Raw genomic sequence first — 21,191 nt, 5'->3', positions numbered from 1 at the left:
AAATAACATGTAATTAACATGTAAATAGTCAAAAAAAGACTGTAACGAATAATTTACATGATTTTTCCCCTTTTACATGTTTTGGAGGTTTCATGTAAATAACATGTAAATATTTTAAGTGAAACATGTAAATGATGAAGAAAACACTGTAAATGTTTCAAAGCAAAGGGCTAAGATCATGTAAATAACATGTAAACTGTTCGTGCAAATACTGTAAATAGCCTGTAAATTTCTTGTGATTCAACCTGGAAACCCGTAAATAACATGTAAATTTAATACAGGGAGGGTGCCATAATACTGTAAATAACATGTAAATAAAAAAGGGGAGGCTGTAAACAACATGTAAATAAAAAAAGGGAGGCTATAAATAACATGGAAAATGAAAACAGGAGCCTGTAAATAACATGTAAATCGAAGAAGGGAGCCTGTAAATAACATGTAAATCGAAAAAGGGAGCCTGTAAATAACGTGTAAATCGAAAAAGGGAGTCTGTAAATAACATGGAAATCAAAAAAGGAGCCCATAAAGAACATGTAAATCGAAAAAGGGAGCCTGTAAATAGCACGTAAATCAAAAAAGGGAGCCTGTAAATAACATGTAAATCGAAAAAGGGAGCCTGTAAATAACATGTAAATCGAAGAAGGGAGCCTGTAAATAACATGTAAATCGAAAAAGGGAGCCTGTAAATAACGTGTAAATCGAAAAAGGGAGTCTGTCAATAACATGGAAATCAAAAAAGGAGCCCATAAAGAACATGTAAATCGAAAAAGGGAGCCTGTAAATAACATGTAAATCAAAAAAGGGAGCCTGTAAATAACATGTAAATTGAAAAAGGGAGCCTGTAAATAACATGTAAATCGAAGAAGGGAGCCTGTAAATAACATGTACATGGAAAAAGGGAGCCTGTAAATAACATGTAAATGGAAAAAGGGAGCCTGTAAATAACATGTAAATGGAAAAAGGGAGTCTGTAAATAACATGGAAATCGAAAAAGGGAACCTGTAAATAACATGTAAACTGAAAAGGGGAGCCTGTAAATTGAAAAAACATGTTTTCTTTTCTATCTATTCATAACAAGACGACTTAAATGTAATTTTGTGCATGGCCAAAATATTTTAAAATACCATGACTGAGCTCCTTTAACTGAATTCAAGCACTTTTCAAGAAGACTACTAAAATTCAAGACCCTTTCAAGATTGTGCGAAACCATGTCATATTCAGCTCTATTTAATTCATAAATAATAAAATGATTAAGAACTATACTGTTGTCAGCTACAACTAGTAAAAATTTTGCAATTTAGGTGTATTACTAAATTAAAATTGTTTGCGAATGGATACCTCTCTTAAATATATACTAAATCCACAAAGTCAAATGTAACGTAATGATAATACCTTTGTCATAAAATGAATGAATAAACTGTTTTTTCTTACTAAGTAATTAATGTAGGATTAAATTAGCCTTAACAATGAAAAATGGGGGAGGCACGATGGCCTCGTAGTTACATGTAGTGCGCTCAACTCCTGATCGAGCGATCTGGGTTCAAGCTCTAGGCGGGTACATTCTGTTGTGTTGTTGGGCAACACACTTTACTCTCAGTGTCTCTCCACCCAGGTGTATAAGTGGGTAGCAGTGAATTTAATGGTTGGGTAACCCTGCAATGGACTGGCATCTCATCCAGGGGGAGTAGAAATAGTCCTAGTCGCTTCCTAATACAGAAAGCGGGATAAGCTCCAGCCTGTTGGGCCACGTGGCTCGTATGCAGACTTTACCTTTACCTTATTATGAAAATTACTGCAATGTAAGTGTGAAGTATTGATCAACTTTTTTCATAGAGTGAATTGTTCTTCTGTTTGAAATAACAGAAAATAGGGAGAAAAAACATTTACCACAAGATAGAGATTGACATTTTAAATTCATCATAAAAACATTCATGCCAAAGGAATACTACATTGCATAACATAAAACAAGGCTTCTGACATCTTTTAGGCTATGTTTACAAAGTCACAGTTTCCTTCTTTTTCCAAAACTGTACGGAATCCAAACAGTACAAACATTTTGGACCCCTGACAAAACATTCACTGTAAACAATATTCAAAATTTTACTTTTTCTTTTTGTGATAAAAAACTGTACTGTAAAAAAAAAATTCATAGGGGCCTGTTGAAATTGAAAGGCCTATCTAGTACCATAGTTCCCATAACACATCATGGTACTACATGTTTGTAAACATAGCCTTTTCTTTTTATGATGAAATCTTATAGCTGCTGTATTGAACAATAAGTATCAACCTAGTAATCTAAGATATTTAAATTTGATGCTAATTCACTAACACAGGTACAGTGTAAGTGATACTTCAAAGCATTAAAAAATAATGTTTAAAGTGGTTGAATTTATGCCAGAAAGCTGCCAGAGCATATCAAAGTGTTGAAGGTCACCATGTTAGACTGTAATGCACCAGGGACCCATTTCTCGAAGGTCCCAAAAAGTTTTCGCACCCAGAAAGCCATACCAAAATCTGAAATCTTATGCTTACAGAGCTGTTTTAATCGCTTATTCTCAATATGAACAGAGGTTTCCTTCACACAAGAAGTTTCAGGTATATACAGCTCTTAGTTTTTAGACACAGCTCAATTAAAGATGGCTCTGTGGGCCCGAAAAGTTTCCAGGGCCTTCAAGAAATGGGCCTTGGACCCCTTATAGAGTCATAAGTACTGTAGACTTCTCAGAGGCTGATTTTTTCCTGATCAAGCATCAATGCCAAGGAGTATGCATGTATTGACCACTCTCAATTTTACTTCATCCTACAAGTAACATAAAACATTTCATTAAATAAGATAAGTTATGTCTGAATATGAATCAGCAAATTCTGTGTATGATATCAATCACTGAATTTTACATTGGAGTTATTATTTTGTTTCTTGTCATTCCAATTTATACTGTGACCTTTGAAATCAGACTGTAGCCGGTGATGTTGACTGGCCAAAGTAATTTTAGCTCGGTCACGTCTCGTTTCTGACCGGTCAGGTTATTTATGCAAAAATCAAGTACATGTAATGTGAGCCAAATTAAACCCACAAATATAGTTTATTTGTTCCAGTCACTGCTAGACCATTTAAAAATTGGCTTAATATTAACCCCAGTCACTCGAATGGCATTCCTATCGATCTTGAACGCATGATAAACAGCAAGCGAATGGTCTTTAGCCGTTCGAACAGATACATGTATGCATTGGTGTATGATTTCATTAGAGGTCATAATAAAAAAGAGATTAAAAACTCTCAGATTTACAGTTGGGGATTTGATTGTTTATTCAAGAATGAACAACGTGACCGTCTCAACATGACATGACTGGTCAACATGACTGGCGAGTGAAGTTTTTGGCCAGTCAAGTGACCATTCTGGCCAGACATTGCCCATTGACTGGCCATTATTTTGAGCCCTGAATATTTATCAATCAAATAGATCTTAATCTACATCTGTAGCTACTGTGTGACAAAAACTTTGCATCTCTGATTGGAAGGCACTGAATGTCAGAGGATGTAGAAGAACTAAACTCAAAATGTGTGGCAGTAAATATTCAATGTTCGCTATCTTCTACATTGTAATATTCATGCACAATAAATCAAACTCCTATCAAACAATGTTTAAATAATAAGTCAAGTTATTTGCAGGCACAATTTGATTGTTTCTTACATGTACTTATGCTCTATTGGTGGACAAAGGTACAGCTGAGGTCATAAATGTTTGTTTTTGTTTCTTTGTTATGTATTACGAAGCAGATAGATTCTACGTTGTCGCGCATCTGTTCAGTAATAGATCGCAGAAGACATCAAAATGTGGTAAGAACATCAGTGACACACGCCTGAAAAATTCACAGATTCTGTGACACACTCTGGTAATGGCTTATGTGAATATTTTTTGTTTTTACCACATTTTGGTGTTATCTGTGATCTACTCAGGGCAGGAAAAAACCAGGTCTGATTTCCTCAGCCAAGTAAATTTTGCTCTTGGGCAAGTGAAAATAGAAGTTCAGTGGCCCAGTGGGCAAGTGAAATTACAATGTAGCCTCAGTAGTCTTGTGAGTCTGACTAAAAATGCCAGCTTGATAAATGATAATTTCCAGTCATTCCATTTCAAAACTTAAGACCTAAAGATTAGTTAATTATTAGGTTGAAAGCAAGAATTAGTTAGGAATCCGAGCGTACTTCATTCGCATTTGTCCTCTGATTTCCTTACTGGCCACCACACTGGCAACTAATATTTAAATGGGGGCAAGCAAAAACTGAAATTGACTGGCCCACTGGGCAAGTGACTTACAATTTTTTTTCCTGCCCTGCTACAGATGAATGAACAGATGCATGACACATGAAACCTGCATGTATTTGGTAAGAGCCCAATTTCGTACAAGTAAAATGTACAGCTGTAACAGGTCTCTAAAATGCTGTCTGGTCATCCCAGGGTAAGGCAATCAATTGAAATTGATCCATAAATTGATATAAATCAATAAATTGAAATTAATGTAAGTGTTATCAGTGCTATCAATCAACTGAACGAAATTCATACTCACATGCTAGAGAAGTTTCAAGTTATCAATTTGATTTTACCAAATTTATCAGTCATTAGAGAATCAATTGAAAGTTGGCCTCTCTTTGTTAGTTCACATAAACTGTAGAAAAATTGTGTCCCTCAACACAATGTTTGATTGTAACTTTTTTATGTAGATTTCAAAGGCACTACCAAAGACCCCTAAAACATAGTCCCCGATACATGTATGCCAGCAAAATATTCTGTTTACAAGATACAATGTTATGTTTTTGTGCAATTGTATTCATGATTTCATATTTCACTTTATATCTTTTGTTCATTTCTTTCTTATTAAATGTTGCTTAAAAGATAAGCTAGTATCAGCAAAATTGATAATGCTTATTGAAAATTTGATCACAATCGATTACTCATGACGAATCCTTTTATTGATTTCTGATATCATTGACTAATTCCTATTGATTGTTATGAAATAATCGATTGACTATACTGTGTCGTCCAAGACAAGTAGATTTTCCTGCCTGGGCAAGTTACTCTTCCTTTTTTTTTTCAAGTCCTGTGTAGTTTTCATGACAGTTTGAGGTACATGTATACCTCTTTATAAAGTATCGTAGTGTTTTTTTTTGTGAAAGAAAATTTCACAACATTTAACTTACTATCAGCACCAGTGGGTGCAATGTCCATGTACAGTTGTGTAGCATATTGTAACTTGCATGTAGGTACAACTGTAGACACTTGAGTAACTTCAGAATACTTACACTAGCATAAGAGAAATTTCTCTGCTGAAGATGGCACATTACATTTTAGCTTACTAGCATTCACATCAGAGGGCAACATAACCTTACAAGAGAATGCATCAGAAGGAATCATAAGGTGCATATAAGCCAATAACAAATGTCGCATGCTCTTACTCGGTTATCGAGAACAGATAAGAACAGATAATAAAGCCCTTTATGCACAGCAGGTAAACATCAACAAAGTCGATTCCACAAGCAATGTAACTTCTCCTTGATAATGACACATTCACAACCAAAGACAAAACGAAATGTATACGTATCTTGACGTTACTTTACTCTACTCGTTCAATTTATGCAAGACTTGCTTACCTGTTGTTGTTGTTGCCTGTAATCGCTATCTTCAGCTTCTGGGTAACGGAAAACTTTGCCTTGAAACCGTGCACGATGACGAAGCGAAGGTAGAGTGGATTTTGGCCCGCTGAAACAGAGCTCGAGTTCGATGCAAGTTCCAACGAACTGCCGAACATGGCGGGAGAACCGAGAAGACCTGGTACCTAACATGAAGACCGCTGATTCCTGTTTGTTGGAGATCGGACACTCACAAGGCTGGTACGCTCTTATAAAGGGACTGGGATAACAGTGACGGCAATGAAAGCACAGAACGGTAGAAATCACAAAAAAAACCAAACCAAAACAAAAAAACAAAATGTCATTTTGGGTACCGAAAAAAAGTCAGCTATCATTTTCGGAAAGGCGATAAGTCCTAACGTTTTCGGGAAATGGACAAAAAAGCCCTAATTAGGATAACCGAACAGATATATTTTTTTTGCGCTACCTAAAATTAACCTACAGAGCTTTGAAAGTACACCAGATAGCCTAAAACAGCGTTTCAAAGCATTCGAGAGAAAACGGTCGTTGGGCCGGCCGTGTTCCCTGCCTAACCTAACTCGCGTCAGTTCAAACTCGGTCACGGGGGCTCTTTCCGTCTTGAACTCACACAACACGTGACGCTTTCATGGTCCTTCATGAATAAATACGTACGTGTCCGAGAATTAATTTTTCCCTTTTCTAGAGGCGTAAGCTTGGGACGCCTGCATGTGCAGTAACAATTCTAGTTTTATTTTGTCGTTGTGGATGCGCGGAAAGTTCACAAGAAGACAGCTTCGTACGGTGTCGATCAATGCAGCGATTTAGTTTGGTGCATACCCTCTAACCCAACTTCAATTTAAAGCACACTATAGCACACGCTTGGATTTTAGAGAAGTTCAAATGCTTCAACCTAAAAGGCACCTTAATGGAGGCTTCACGGTAGGTTTACGGAGCTTTAGGGCGGTGTTACGTTTTAACTTTACGCGCCTTTAAAAGGTCCCATTTATATGTTCTCGGTTACCCGAGACAACCCTTCCTCTCTCTCCCCCCCGTCCCCCAAGTTTAACCTGGCCGGGGTAACTTTTCATTTATTTCTTTGCAAAATCCAACCAACCGTTTACAAGAGGATAGCGAACCTGTCGGTAACTTGGAATTTACATCATTTCAACAGTCTCCGTTGGTTGAACCATTACACCAAAGTTATATTAAATAAGCCCACTTTACCGTTACATGGTTTTTGCAGGGTTTAGGCAGGCCTTCTCTTAAATTTAGATCTTTTTTTTTCTAAGAGTCTCCATTTTACATTAACGTGGTTTTTACAGTTTTTCGAAAAGCCCCCATTAGCTCATTTAAATTGTTTTCACAGCCTTTGCAAGGTCCCCCTTTTTAATTTACATGTTTTTAACAGGCTATTTACAGTCCCCCACTGCACCCGTGCAACTTCTAGGTTTTCCATTTACATGGTTTTTACATGTTTATTACAGGCTCCCTTTCTTTCATTTACATTGTTTTTACATGTTTCTTACAGGCCCCCTTTTTTTCATTTACATGGTTTTTATATGTTTCTTACAGGCCCCCTTTTTTCATTGACATGGTTTTTACATGTTTCTTACAGGCCCTCTTTTTTCATTGACATGGTTTTTAAATGTTTCTTACAGGCCCCCTTTTTTCATTTGCATGGTTTTTACATGTTTCTTACAGGCCCCCTTTTTTCATTTACATGGTTTTTACATGTTTCTTACCGGCCGCCTTTTTTCATTTACATGGTTTTTACATCTTTCTTACAGGCCCCCTTTTTTCATTTACATGGTTTTTACAGGGTTACAAACATAACATTTCCAGACTTTTTACAGCATTCGCTTGAATTATTTACATGTTTCTTACATGGTTTAGCAAAGCAATTTACATGTTTTTTACAAAGGCAGATACTGTAAAAGTGCGTAAAATATTTTACAGGTTTTTACATGTTCTTCAAATGATCATTGTCGACAAAGACAATGTAAATCACTATTTACAGAACATTTACATGCTGTACTAAAAGCTGTAAATTTCCTGTAAATTTATTTTACAAAACCCTAACATGTAAATTGTAATTTACAAAGAATGTAAATCAATATTTACATGCTGTAAATTAAAATTGACATGTCCATGTAAATTTTCAACTTTTCCAGTGGAAAGTGCACGAGCTGCACTATGCAAATGAGCTAATTGTACGCGTCAGACTTTCCTTTCAAAAACTTTTGCAAACTCCCCAAACAAGCAGAAACAATAAGAAACCATCAAAACAGGTTTTGGTTATGATTAACCATTGTCTGAGAAACTCACAAATTAACTCGATACCAGAGTAGAGAGTTTTCTTGCTATACTCTTAAGTCAGAACAAACGCAAAAACATACGCGTAAGCTTACAACTAGCGCGACCAGATCTTATTATTCATTTCCAGCGCGAGATTGAAGTCTTGTTTTCGACCCTGGAAAACCCACCTTTTCCGTTAGCTCAGAGCATAAAACTACATATAAGCGCCCTGGTTCGTATTCCCTGCCTTATTCCCTGCCATCGCTGTGAAAAATACGCAAGAGAATCTCTCAAGGTCTCTCAACTCTCACCATTTGATCACGCAACGTGACAACATCCACGCGAGAACCCCCAACATGTGCATGGATCCTCGCGGATATATGACGTCAGGATGGCGCAATTTGTTCTAAAAATAGAAAAATTGTCCCATATCATAGGTACGCGCGGATCCCAAGACTTACGGTCTCCGTCCCCGATTATGGCTCCTGATGTAATCAGATATAGGGGACAGTTAAGCAGAAGGAATCAAGCAATGTAGGAAGAAGGTTCGAAGAATAAAGAGTCAATCACAAGACTACAGTTTCGGCTCGTTACACTTAATAAAACGAAAAGCCAGCTTTTTTTTCATGTCCTTCGGTTTGAAAAGTGTTTTCGCAAAGCTCAGTTTTCAGTGGACAATTTCTCCGTATTAAGCTACAATCATGGACAAACGTCTTGGGACAAATTTGCACTTTGGGGGCTTTTGCGCACACGCCAGACGCGAATACAACTTCACCAGCCTAACCTCGCCCCCACAACCCCCATAAAATGTTGAAAACGACTACCTGCAATTTCTTCTGATTTTCAACATTGTATTGGGTAGGGAGGGGGAAGAGTAACATGCTTTTAAAAGGAAAGCAGCGCTATTTTCAAACTTCAGTGGTAAAACACATACAATTCGTTAAATTACATAAGTGTCCCAGGGACTTTTGTCCACGACTGTAGGTGGACGGTAGGCCTAACCGTAAAAAAGGAACTATGGACGGGGCTTTAGAATATAAATCACGCCACCTTTCAACCTGAGTGAAGGGGCGAATCGAACAGAGTTGAAGATCCGAACATGTATATTTGTGTTTGTTGTTGTTGTGACAGTGACCCCCGGTTGATATTTTCTAATGAGAAGCATTTTCAGATCGCATACGGACCGAAAACGGCCATCGATCTGTAAAACCCGCACGGATCGACAAACCAACTCACCACCTCGTTGAGATAAGCCCAGGGGTTGGGGGGCGGGGGGGTAGTCCCTATAATGGCCTATACGGGGACCGAAAGGGTGGCCTTTTCTAGGCTTCAGGTATATAAAATGGTAGGGATTTCACAAGTTGAGGTATACGAAAGGGTAGGGAAATCTGTCATCTAGTTATTTTAAAGGGCCTTTAATTAAAATATTTCGAACAGACGCAGCGTATGGCTGTACCATTCATTTATTAAGGACCACATGCAAATGACAAGAAGACTTCCTGTTTTGGCGATTTATTCATAATACGGGCCCGTTATGAAAGTATGTGAAAGGGGCACCGTTTTTCAAATAAAGATATAAAGTACCTTTTCTGTAAAAATGGTATAGGAAAAACAGATCTAAAAAACGTTAAAGCTGAATTTTCAACCACCTTCTGCAGTGTTCTTCAGAGAAATGTAGAAGAAGACCGCAGAAGGCGGTCGAAAATTCAGTTTTAACGTTTTGTATATGTTTTTTTTTAACTCCCTTTTAAAATTTTAATCATGGAGACAGATCTCTCCAACAGCTTTTTAACAAGTAGAGTATGTATGTATTTATCACGTTGTACAACCGGAAGTCTTTCTTTTTTTGGACCATACATAATTAATCAGGAGACAAAGGGTCGTTTTGGTTCTTATTCGCTCGACGGTCTCTTTTTTTCGTCTTCACGTTGTTTCAAAGGTGACCATTCAAAGTATGAACTCTTTAAAATTTTACACATTTAGTGTGAATATATTTCCTTTGCAAGTTATCGAGGCTTGCCACTTCAAGCGAACAAGTACGAAATTTTGGTTTTGCAAAACAAGAACATTTCTCGGCATGCATGACTGATATTCAAATACCATTACGCCTTTGAAACGGGTAAAGAGGTGTCGACCTCGCTGTCCCCGTACAAAATTAGATCGATCAAGATTCCCATGTTTGAAATTTTATTTCACCACGAACCAGAATGTCTTTCTCTTCTTCAAGCGAGTTTAGTTAAGAAAGAAAGAAATATACGACACCTGAAGGAAACCTAGAACTGCAACCGGCTAGTTTTCTCCTCTCCTTCCCCTTTGAACGTCTATCAAGCAAGGTTATAACCAAGAAAGAAAAACTGCGCGATAGAAGGTTCACTGAGCTTCTGTCATCAAATTTACTTTCCCTGCTTAGCTTCAGAATCACTCAGTACACAACTGAACGTATCTTATCCACCTGACTACACCTTCGTGATAGTTATTTCAGGAAATATGACTAGAACCGTCTCCGGCTAACTCCCAGTCTGTTGGAGGCTGTACATGTATTGATGTAAAGTTTACACACAACTCGTACATTAAAGTTTTGATCTGTACTCACCAACAAGACAAGCTTTCGTCGTGCCTGTGTTGTAGTTCTCATCAACTGATGCAGTTCATTGGTTGTCATAACTGGAACTTTGGGAAATTGTCTTTTTATTACTTCGATTACCAACTGCAAGGCCGCCATAATTGTTAATCTGCTGCCGATGGTTCTGTAATTGCGTGATGAAAAGCTCCACTGAAGACAAGCAATATTTTAATTCGCGGCTTGTGACTTTGCCCTCGCGCGACATTTATTTTTATACGCAAATTTGCATGATAAATATTCGTAACACCCTTTAAATAGCTTTCTACGCTTATTGCTGGTTTGCATTGTGTGTGACGTTTGATATTCCAAAATGAATCATTGAGCTTACTTCTGAATGCAAACGCCTTTGCCTGATTCAATTCAATTCTGATTCAATTCTTGATGTAAGTCATTTGAAATTCAAAATTCAAATTTGTTTCTATGCGCTGTTGAGCTTTGTCGACGAAGAGCTTGAAACTAGGAGCGCAGCGCTTGATGTTTACGTAGCTTGCGTAGGAAACATTAGTTAGTAGCCAGCGTTCTTGTACGAACACTCGGCATTCCGGCCACGTGAAAATTGGGTCAAGAGGCAAAAATTATCGACAAAGCTACCTCCGTATCCGTCTTTTTTTTCTCTCGCCCCTAGTAAAACTGCTTTAAATTTCGTTTCGCGCGAGCAGACTTAACTCGTTAGCACTTTACTACAGAAGCGTTTGCTCTACGGGTTAATGGTTAGGTTGCGTTCTGATTTTCGGGTGCTATATATAGGCTCACAACGCCATGGGCACCCACTCTGATGGGCACCTCACTCCAGTCACGGAGGAACTTTTAGGAACGGGGCAGTTATTGTATCACAGCTTACTGCCTTATGAAATTCTTTATTTTTTTGGCTGTCAAAAGAACTGCTAAAATCGAAAAAAAAAGAGGATTCTTTTGTTCTCTTCATTTATTTTAAAGTGACGTTATTTAACCAAAGCTGGGACAACAAGCTGTAGCAAACCGGAACTTTAATTATTAACTTTTTTGTTGAAAAGAAAATTAAGTAAAACTGCTTTTTGAACCAAAAAAGGATTCCGCATTTAAAAAATACGTGACATTCCCCACGCTATATGTAGGGGTGGCGAATGGTAAATGCGAGACTTAGCGAGACAAGCGTTTTTCTCTGTGACTCTTCAAGCCCGAGACATTATGACTTTTTAGATAGTGAGACCGAGAATTCAAAGTGTTTAAAGTGCGAGCGCCAGACGTTCAGACTCTTAAAGTTAGACCCCCAGATTTAGATGAGAGCTAGAATGAGCTTGGACAGCCTTTTAGCCAGCTTACTGTAAATCCTAGAACAAAGTAACTGTTTTTCTGAGTACCTTCGCTTGTGCATCAAACATAAGAAATCCTAGGACACCAAGAAGACAATACAAGTAAGTTGACTAGAGGAGAGTAAATTGAAAAAGAATCTATGAAATTCATATAATTGTTTGAGGGCAAATTCTCATTGGTTTTGAGCAATTTTTCTAAGGCACGACGACAAAATTTGGAAACGTACGTCTGTCAGACTTTGTCAGTTTAACATCACAACTTTGTACATGCCTACCTAGCCTTTGATAGCTTCAGTACACTTAAACAGTAATTTTTAACAAAACTAGCACATTATATTTAGATTTCAAGTCAGTGACAATATTCTGTTATCAGTCCTCTGGGCTTTGACTTTTTGATGGTCTTCCCTCGCGATAAAAGTTTAACGGTGGCTGTTCGGGCCTTTTCGTAGACTGCTGACAGTCTGTTTCTTTCTCGAAATGAGGCGGGCATTGTCAACCTCGTTCCCAGGGCTTTTCTCAATTTCAAAGGGAAATGCCCTGGGAATGAGGTTGGGGGAGACATTTCAGACGCGAAGGGATTGGGACGAGACATGGCCTCAACCCCTAATCGTCCATACCACCCTTTTGCGTTCGTGTTCATGGATAAACACCCGCGTCTATCCCTGAGAGAAAAGATTGGCTACCAGGAGTCTAGCCTTTCCGCTCATACGCAGACTATAATCACATTATATGATTTCCATGTTCAAGTCCAGGGTTTTGAATCTGCGGCGATTTTGCTTGTCTTGTTTGCGCGCCACATGGCTCGACGACCCAGGCAACAGGACAGGAAGAAAGCAGTGGCTTGTGGGAGGATTTCACTTATAAGCCGGGACTATAAACATCTGAACAGCGCTGAAACTCAGTTAAGAACATTCTGAAGCCAATTTGTTGTTGGAATTCTTTTTCATCTTTATGCATGGCTCTGTAAGTCACTGGTAAGAAACGGAAAAAAAAAATCAAAAAATGTTCCAAATGATCATGACAGTATAAATCGTTCCATAAAATGAGGGGAATTAATTTCCAAAACTTTTCTCTGCAAAAAATCTAACTACTGTAAAAGTTTGAGAGTAACAACCCTCGTTAGTTTCAGAGTTGACAACCTTTGGGCCTGGTTACTTTCGGGAAGCAAAAACCTTTATATATATAAAGTTGGTCTGACTGAGTTCTTTTCACGAAATAAAAGTAAGTAAATATTGAAAGTAGATAAAAACAGCTCCTAAAACTTGAGATGAGATTCTACGTACCAGTTTAATCTATCTTGCTGCCACATGGGTGGGCGCTTCATGTCTAGACTGCATTGTCAGTGGCTGGCGCAGGAAAGCTATAGTCATTAAATGAAATATGCCAGACTGACTAGGCACAAGAGCAGGGATAAAATCTACAAATGTCTAAGCTTGAAATGGGTTTGGTCACAAGCTAAATGTGCTACAACCTTCTCTTGTAATGTCTGAGAAAAAAATCAGTTTGAAAGGTGATTTTCTGTCACACTGATTGAACCCAAAACTTCAGCCACATAACAACCAGTAACCTGAGGCCTTCTGCCAAAAGCTATGAAATTTTGCATTCCACAATCTTGTGACTGAGTACTCTGTGAAGAATGACCAGATGGCATTCCAAATAGGGATAAATGAAGAGAGATTGTTGTTACCTTTTCTCCCACAGGGGGTGAAGAGCATTAAGTAAATAGTACTTTGCAACCTCACTCACACTTATCCTCATCGGGCCCATGAGGACTCTTGAGGCCGGACTTTGCAACCTGAACAGCTATAAATGATAATAAACTTTGTCAACTTACATATCATTTGATGCCATCAGAGTTTCGGCTGCCTTTCCCTTTCATTCTCACTTGATTCCCTTGGTTCTGAGCATCTCAGCTCGGCATTCAGTAGCTTTCCCCATACAACATTATAAGGATGTACTACAAGAGTCTTTAGTCCTTTGTTATCTTCAAGCTCTTTTCCTTCATTTGCCCATTTAAAGATTGAACCTTCCAAATTGTATACCATAACCTTGGATTTCATTTCTTGATAAACAGGTTTGTCCAGTTCACATAGTAAACGCTGAGCAAGATAACTTGATCGGTAACCCACGGAGCAATAGCATACAACCTTCATGACACCTTCACATGCTTCACCTAAAGCAAGTAAAGAGAATTAGAATTCCACAATCCTCAAATGAGGAATTACAAGCTATACCAAGAGACTCTTTTTAGAGTCATTGCACTCAACAATGGACGCAAATGTGGTGAATGAAAGAAAAGTCTTTCCGCATGCTCATATACTCCTTTGTTTCCAGTTTAAATTCTGCATGCGTGTTCAAGCACGAAAAACATGAGCTATGTTATAACAAATGCCCATTTTTTCACTCTGATGAAGATGGAGAGATGCCACAGAAAATTCGGTGACTAAAAAAGATAGATCAGACATATTTAAGTCAAATGATGAATGCCTACTGATTGTAAACATCAAAGTATTAAGAGGATTTAGTAAAATTCTACTTGTATGGTAAGGCAAATGCTGTGCAATCGTACTGAGCTATCATACATTATCAGCCATTAAACAAGTGTGAAATGGCTGGAGGTGATGTTTTCTCATTTTTCTGTAGTTTTGGAGAAACAGTTTGAAACATTGCTGAATATTTTTAAATTCCTGCTAAGACTAAAAGATGGACATTCACCATAACTCGGCTCTTGAAATTGTCGAAAAAATTGATTAGCGTGCGTAAACTACAACTTTGAAACAGCAATTCAGTCAGTGCAATTTCGCTGACACGTGAAGTTTAATACTATGTACAGTGTATGTAGAGAATAAACACAAATGAATTCTCAGACAATTGACCTTTAATCCTGGGTTGGTGTTAATTGGCTGATTCAAGCAAACTGGCCAACCAGACTAACCTTTAGGGTGAAGCTACACCTGCAATGCTTCATAAAAGGCAGAGTTTAAATTCCCATTTCCAGCATTTAGATAGAAGTAGAAAGTGAGGGCTGGGGTCTAAGAAAAATCATGAGGAGCCCAAAGGTTCCTAGCCATGAAATCCTGGGTGTCCAACACTTATTTCCAATTTATATGAAAAAGTTTCCAGTCACCCAAAGGCAAACGTTAGTTGCCTGTGGCACCTAGCTGCTTCTAGAGCACACCATTGAGAATGGTTGTAGTTTTAAAAAGAAAACCTTGCACATGGAAAAGGGATGGGCTGGAGAAAAAGCAGGGAGAAGGGATGACACAGTGGTAAAAATGCTGACCTCCCACCAAAGTCGCTCGGGTTCAATTCCGAACCAGTGCCATATGTGGGTTGAGTTTGTTGGTGGTTCTCACCTTGCTGAAAGGGTTTTTCTCCAGTTTTTCTCCCTCCAAAAAAACCAACATCTCCAAATTCCAATTCCACCAGGACAGATCAGAGGACCCACATGAAAACCAGGTAAGGCTGACTGACGAGGCTTCCTCTCAAAACATTGTAATTTAAAGCGGTTTACTAAGGGGGGCTACAATGAGGCAGAAGGAATGAGCTAATTAATAAAAACGAAAATTTAACAAAACTGATACCTGTCTCCATGATCATTTTCATTATGTGTTCCATGTCTTTTAATGAAGGGCTAACATTACATGCATTGCAAATACGACTGACTTGAAATTCTATCTCCTCACGGACATCCTTAAAGACGAGATAAGATTATCACAATTACTGATTACATATTGACAGGGATTGAATTACCATGTTGGGTGTGGGTGTTGTGAAGAGTTCATAGCAGAGCCCATAAACCAGTCTGTACCAGTTTTCAAAAATTCGAGATGGCTTTGAATCTGAACTATAGACTTTTTTAAATTTTGCAAAAAGTTGTCTCTTAACAGGTTATTGCAATAACTTTTCTATAACTTTCAATTACCTCTCCATGCTTAAAATCCTTCAGCTGAAAACAAGCAATTATCCGTGGAGACCCAGTGAGGGCCAGTCAATGAGGGAGACAGAAACTTAACTAGCAGGAAAAAACATTGGCAAAGAAATTGGAGAGAAGGCAAGGAGCCCCTGGGGATAGAGTCTTACTAGGTCAGTTCCAAATGGCTCTACAAAGCTGCCTCCTGAGAGGACAGAAAAAATCATTTGCATTATTCTACCCAATTGGTACACATCCATCAGGTCTCCAGTTTTTTTTTGTGTATGTTCCAATATGAAGCCTTCACAAAGGTCCTTTCAACTGCTATATCTTTCTTAGTTATTTGCCCACATTTTGCTTGAAAAAAGTTTTGTTTACAAATAATTATTGTAACCAAAACGTTTCTTGAGTGTCGAGTGCATATTTGAGAGGAATTATACCTCATGAAGCCCTCAACAGTTGCACTCACTGACTGACCTTGGGTCTCCGGATAACCCTAAGATAGGTATTTAAACATCATCTTTGCCCTGGGGGATCGGAATTTGATCATCGGGGGGTTGTCCTGGGAAACATTCAAGTTTCAGACTTTTTGCAGGCCACATTCCACAGGTCATACGTACAGGTCACTCAAAAACAGACTTAGTAAAATATGCGTCATTTGCGTACGCAAAACCAGCCAGTACTGAGTAGTCACCGCACAGTTCCGTGACCTGGCCTGTGACTTGATCATGACCTGCAGCCTGATCGGTGATGACTGTAAATTGATAAAAAATGCAGCCCTGCCAACTCTCCCGGTTTTCCCGGGAGTCTCCAAGTTTTTCATCAAATCTCCCGGTCTCCCGGTTAGAGCACCAAATCTCCCGGGAACTACCTACTGTGGCTCTTGTTAAATTTTTTTTCATTAATTTCGTTATTTTCAAGACGTCGGGAACGTTCGGAAGGCCTTCAGGTGATTGTCGGAGAGTATTCAGACATTGTCGGAAACTGTATTCTTACAATACAAAGATTTCTAGCCGTCTCCAGGTTTTTGTACTCTGGGGGTTGGTAGGTATGAAAATGTTGCCACACAGGTGCAGAGTTTGTCATACAGCTTACCAACAAAACCAACTTCCGCTTTGAACTTTCTGCTTTCATCAGCTCAAAAAGCTCTTCGGTGGAAATATTTGGTACATTAGGGAATCGTAACTTGATTGTTTCGGTGGTCAACTTCATCGCCATCTTGAATTTTCGAACCCATACTGCTTCCTGGGAAATACTCCCTCCAGTGCCAGTCCGTCCGTGGATGTTCCGTCATGTGAAACCGGGATGAGCCGACTGAGGCCTCTTTTGTTTATTAATATACTCTTCTATGGTTTGGCTTGCGAAACAAAACAACACACAGAAACCGGCTTCTGCGAGGGGAGAAGCTGCCCAGAACAAGAGGCCCAACCAAATCCGCAACTCGAGCAAGCAACGGTCCGTTCTTCTGGCATGGAGTGGCGCTCGCATGGGAAAGACAACAACGACTTGATCTCGCAACTCAAGCGCAATAAAATCATCAAGTCACCGCGAGTTGAGGAGGCAATGAAAAAAGTCGATCGTGGAAATTATTGTAGTTTTTCACCGTACATGGATTCACCCCAAGCGATCGGTTATGGCGTGACAATAAGCGCTCCTCATATGCACGCCCACGCTTTGGAGATGCTGAAAGATCACTTGTATGAAGGTGCCAAGGCCTTGGACGTTGGTTCAGGTAATTTTAACTATCGCACCTGTGCTGAATGTAAGTATTATCAGCCAAACCTTCAACAGTCCCGTACTGTAAGACCAGAGGAATCCCCCTTTTCATGGTGTTGGGTTCAAACTAGTCTACCTCTGTATCAGAATACCCTTCCCCGATGACGTAATACCCTTCACAACTCACGAAAATCGACATCTAAGTTCCAACATATTTCATTTACATTTAAGAGTTGGCTAAATTTTACAATACCCGGCAACTTATCAGCATCTTATCATTGAAACACATTAGTTTGTATTGTTACGGATTCTAGCTCAAACAGTTCTGACCAGTTTGCTTTTCCTCCGTCTTGGGTTGTTGCCGGGTATTCTACAAGCAGCTAACAAAAGTCACCGTTTACTCATATTCCTGACATTTCTGGATTCTCTCTGTGTTCATGTCTTTTCTATGGCACCAAGACTTAAGCTCTAACGTGACTTGGAAATGTAACTCTATGGTAAATACATTAGAACAAGAGTGGAGATCTGGAAGTGTTATATTTAATATAAAATCAATATACTCTCTCCAAAGTTCTAACCAAAATTCTCTTAAGCAATGAGGGAGAGTCCAACACTTGTTTGGCAGGATTCAGGATGAGTATACAAATGGAGGCGGGATGCGGGAAATTATGGTAGAAATTTTAATGGTGATATGCAGGATAACAATACTTTTGTTGGAATTGGATTAAACCATTTTGGCAGGTACATGTAGGATGCGGGAAGAAACCATAAAGTCACATGTTACAGATGTTATGCCGGGAACCGCAACTCTAACCAGGTGGATTGGGGATAAGCATTCTGAGTTGGGCTGGATGGCAAGATTGAGTCAAAAATTGCAGTGGGATGCAGGATTGAAAAAAGCCGATGTCTCTCGAGAACCATGAAAATGTAATAGTTGTCACATATTCATTGAACAACTTCATAACAGTGAACTTTTTTTTCAGGTAGTGGTTACCTCACTGCCTGCATGGCAGAAATGGTAGGAAATAGTGGTAAAGTAATTGGCATTGATCATATACCAGAACTTGTGGAGAAATCAAAGCAAAACATAAAGCGAGGAAATGCTGATCTTCTAGAAAGTGGAAGGGTCCTTCTTGTAACAGGGGATGGAAGGCAAGGATATGCTGATGGTAATTATTGATCTATTGTTGTAAACTAAAACCCATGCAGAACACGAAGTGGTAAAACAGGCTAAAGATGGAAACAGTTTGGCTGTAAAGCATTTACTAAAAATATTTATTTAACCATCTTCAGCAAATTGCATATTAACATTAAAAATTGACTTGGGTTTAAAGTCAAACTTTTCAGATATTGATCATGCCTGTGATGTAATCAGGAAAATGAATTATTATGCACTGCAGGCAAAATTTACAGTGAGGAAATACTACACTGCTGAAAAGCTTCATCTACATTCTTGCTAAGTATTTGGCATAATATATGATTGCCGCTCTGTTTGCTAGATAGTCTGGCTAGTAATTAAGCTGAGGGAGGCTTGCTTTTCAAGATTACAGTAGCTGTTAGTATCTTATCTCATAACACTGAAACCTTAAGCAGCCTTCTGGTCTCTTTCAGATGCTCCATATGATGCAATACATGTAGGTGCTGCAGCACATCCTATCCCAGACGCTCTTATACATCAGCTAAAACCTGGCGGCAGGCTCTTCATACCAGTAGGCCCCACTCATGGCGACCAATGGCTTGAACAGATTGACAAGGATAAAGAAGGAAACATAGTGCGGCAAAAGTTGATGGGTGTGCGTTATGTACCTCTTACAGACAGAGAGCAACAACATAGACCTTGAAACTTAGAATTTAGCAGAATTGAACTACATTGTCTATATTATCCACATATAGATACATGTAGTTAAGTATGAATTGTTGGACACTAGGAAACATTACATAAATTATTGGATGGTCCTCCACCTGTTATGTCTGTATCTGAATTATGACACATTGCTTTGAAGAACAATGCATGAAAATTCAAATAAGGGCTGCAGAGATCAGGGCTGAGGAGTAGTTTGGAACTGTGTTGTCAAGGCCCACATGTCACATTGTGTAGTTCCAGAAAATATCCACACTCCACCCACAGAAGGGATTTGAATTTTGTGGCAGGTAGGGGGGGGGGAGGGGGGTCTCTAATACCAAAGAGTTTAATGAAATGCATGAAGCTTAATTAGAGGGGTGGAGGGGGTGGGGGGTCTTGGAAAAAAATCCCTTCTGTGGGGGAGGTACATTACATGGATATTTTCTGGAACTTCACATTCTACATTTGCACACAACTCCTGAAGATAGTCAGTGTTCAGTCTACCAGTGACTACACTGTTTAGTGACAAATATCAGAGGATGAATGTAACAATTTATTGAATTTAATAATTTGAGCAGTGCCAATTGGTGATTGGTAGTTCTCTCAAAAATTCTGTAAGTTGTCTTTCAGAACTTTGTTTTTGTATTAAAGCACTGATATATATTATTTAAGTTTCCCAAACTATTATATTTACTCTTACAATAAGCTGTTTATTGGTAAAATGTTTCAGCTGCCTGATAAGTCAGAGCACAAGTTCCTTTAGAAACTATGCAGCTTTGTTTATTTCCTGGTATTTTGTGGTCAGATATCAGTACTGCCATAAGTGAACAGAACAAATATCTTGCATAGTGGTTTTCTCCATGTTTTCAGTGTAATTGATTCTATGGGAATCAAATCTGAATTAAGAACCAAGGGTGCGTTTCAAGATTGGATTCTTAAATCCGAAAACGGATTTTGCATTTCTTTTCTAAGCAGATTAGTCCAAGATCACTCGGATGATGGTGCATCAAAGGAGCCGAAGAATCCTTGCCCAGAGTGGATTCTTTGGTTCCCTTGACACACCATGTTCTGAGAGATCTTGGATTAATCTGTTTAGAAAGGAAACGCAAAATCCATTTTCAGATTTAACAATCCAATCTTGGATTTTCTTAAAGAAATGCACCCTAGGTGTATGTATTGAGACTGGATTCTTAGGGAGTATTATGGCTGAAATGAAGAAATTAAATGAGATCTTCCAGTGACTATATCTGTGGATGTAGGCCAAGAAATAACTCTGTGTGCTCTATTAAGGAAAGCAGTATATTTCAAAAAATAAGTTTGTTATGTACCAAGCTTCTTATCATTGGTACAAACCCACCAAAACCCTGCTGGGTATTATGTTGTGCATCACCATCTGTGATGTTAACAGTTTTCACAAACTGGCCAGCTACACGTCTGTTGATCTGACCCCTGATGGGTGCCACACCAGGAAAGCCCCCTACAGTCTTCAAACCTTATTGAAAGTACTAGGTATGCCTGCAAGGTTTACTTATTGGGGACACACACCAGTTTGAATTGGAATTTGGAGTGTTGGTTTATGAGGAGGGAGGAAAACTGGAGAAAAGAAACACCCTTGAGAGCAAGGCCGACAAGAATCCACAAACTCAATGCTCACATAACTCCAGGTCCAGGATTCCAACTGAGCAACCATAGTGGCCAGCATGCACTTTAATGGGAAATGTATGTACCATTATTACAGGAAGTTCGACCGACAGTTATGTAGAATTTGACAATATTAGCTAATGTTGCTCTAGGGCTAACAGACACACATTTCCAGAGCTTATGCCAGTTTCTGTAGCAGTAAAATTACTGAAACAATGAGT

General features: G+C 38.8%; 2 protein-coding genes and 1 long non-coding RNA gene across 6 annotated transcripts; 1 reads left to right on the top strand and 2 right to left on the bottom strand.

Moving 5' to 3' along the window:
- Positions 1-1,051: 1,051 nt before the first annotated feature.
- Positions 1,052-6,068, bottom strand: LOC149096937 (uncharacterized). 3 transcript variants are annotated; one of them, XR_016204292.1, is made up of 2 exons: positions 5,300-6,068; positions 1,052-2,800 (listed from the first exon to the last, which is right to left on the bottom strand). It is a non-coding gene; the product is annotated as an uncharacterized LOC149096937 (long non-coding RNA). The 3 variants fall into 3 exon arrangements; XR_016204291.1 differs by having other exon boundaries at positions 5,648-5,966; XR_016204293.1 differs by lacking the exon at positions 1,052-2,800 and having other exon boundaries at positions 4,864-5,381; positions 5,648-6,068.
- Positions 6,069-11,534: 5,466 nt separating this feature from the next.
- Positions 11,535-16,992, bottom strand: LOC110051941 (uncharacterized). The gene is made up of 4 exons (XM_020758052.2): positions 16,866-16,992; positions 15,442-15,550; positions 13,692-14,030; positions 11,535-12,828 (listed from the first exon to the last, which is right to left on the bottom strand). Exons 1-3 carry the CDS (start codon positions 16,986-16,988, stop codon positions 13,708-13,710), a joined length of 555 nt encoding a protein of 184 aa, XP_020613711.1. The 5' UTR covers positions 16,989-16,992; the 3' UTR covers positions 11,535-12,828; positions 13,692-13,707.
- Positions 16,993-17,075: 83 nt separating this feature from the next.
- LOC110051940 (protein-L-isoaspartate(D-aspartate) O-methyltransferase-like) lies at positions 17,076-19,447 on the top strand. Of its 2 annotated transcripts, none has more exons than XM_020758050.2 (3): positions 17,076-17,502; positions 18,470-18,655; positions 19,098-19,447. In XM_020758050.2, the coding sequence occupies exons 1-3, from the start codon at positions 17,076-17,078 to the stop codon at positions 19,325-19,327; spliced, it is 843 nt and encodes a 280-aa protein (XP_020613709.1). In that variant the 3' UTR covers positions 19,328-19,447. The 2 variants fall into 2 exon arrangements, with proteins under 2 accessions (XP_020613709.1, XP_020613710.1); XM_020758051.2 differs by having other exon boundaries at positions 17,076-17,532.
- The last annotated feature ends 1,744 nt before the right edge of the window (positions 19,448-21,191 follow it).

The sequence above is a fragment of the Orbicella faveolata genome, unplaced genomic scaffold (assembly GCF_042242905.1).
Source record: "Orbicella faveolata isolate gen_17 unplaced genomic scaffold, um_ofav_v1 contig_47, whole genome shotgun sequence".
Lineage (NCBI taxonomy): Eukaryota > Metazoa > Cnidaria > Anthozoa > Scleractinia > Merulinidae > Orbicella > Orbicella faveolata.
The sequence above is the reverse complement of the archived record's forward strand: the minus strand, read 5'-3'. Positions and strand labels throughout refer to the sequence as shown.

What these genes read in the sequence shown, in the direction of transcription:
- LOC110051941 (XM_020758052.2), bottom strand. Translation starts at nt 16,988, where the DNA reads ATGGCGATGAAGTTGACCACCGAAACAATCAAGTTACGATTCCCTAAT. An exon ending in AGCGGAAGTTGGTTTTGTTG is followed by an intron (nt 15,551 to 16,865) that starts GTAAGCTGTATG and finishes CTCGTCTTTAAG; the next exon opens with GATGTCCGTGAGGAGATAGA. An exon ending in GAAAATGATCATGGAGACAG is followed by an intron (nt 14,031 to 15,441) that starts GTATCAGTTTTG and finishes TACTTGCTTTAG; the next exon opens with GTGAAGCATGTGAAGGTGTC.
- LOC110051940 (XM_020758051.2), top strand. Translation starts at nt 17,076, where the DNA reads ATGAGCCGACTGAGGCCTCTTTTGTTTATTAATATACTCTTCTATGGT. An exon ending in CTATCGCACCTGTGCTGAAT is followed by an intron (nt 17,533 to 18,469) that starts GTAAGTATTATC and finishes CTTTTTTTTCAG; the next exon opens with GTAGTGGTTACCTCACTGCC. An exon ending in AAGGCAAGGATATGCTGATG is followed by an intron (nt 18,656 to 19,097) that starts GTAATTATTGAT and finishes GGTCTCTTTCAG; the next exon opens with ATGCTCCATATGATGCAATA.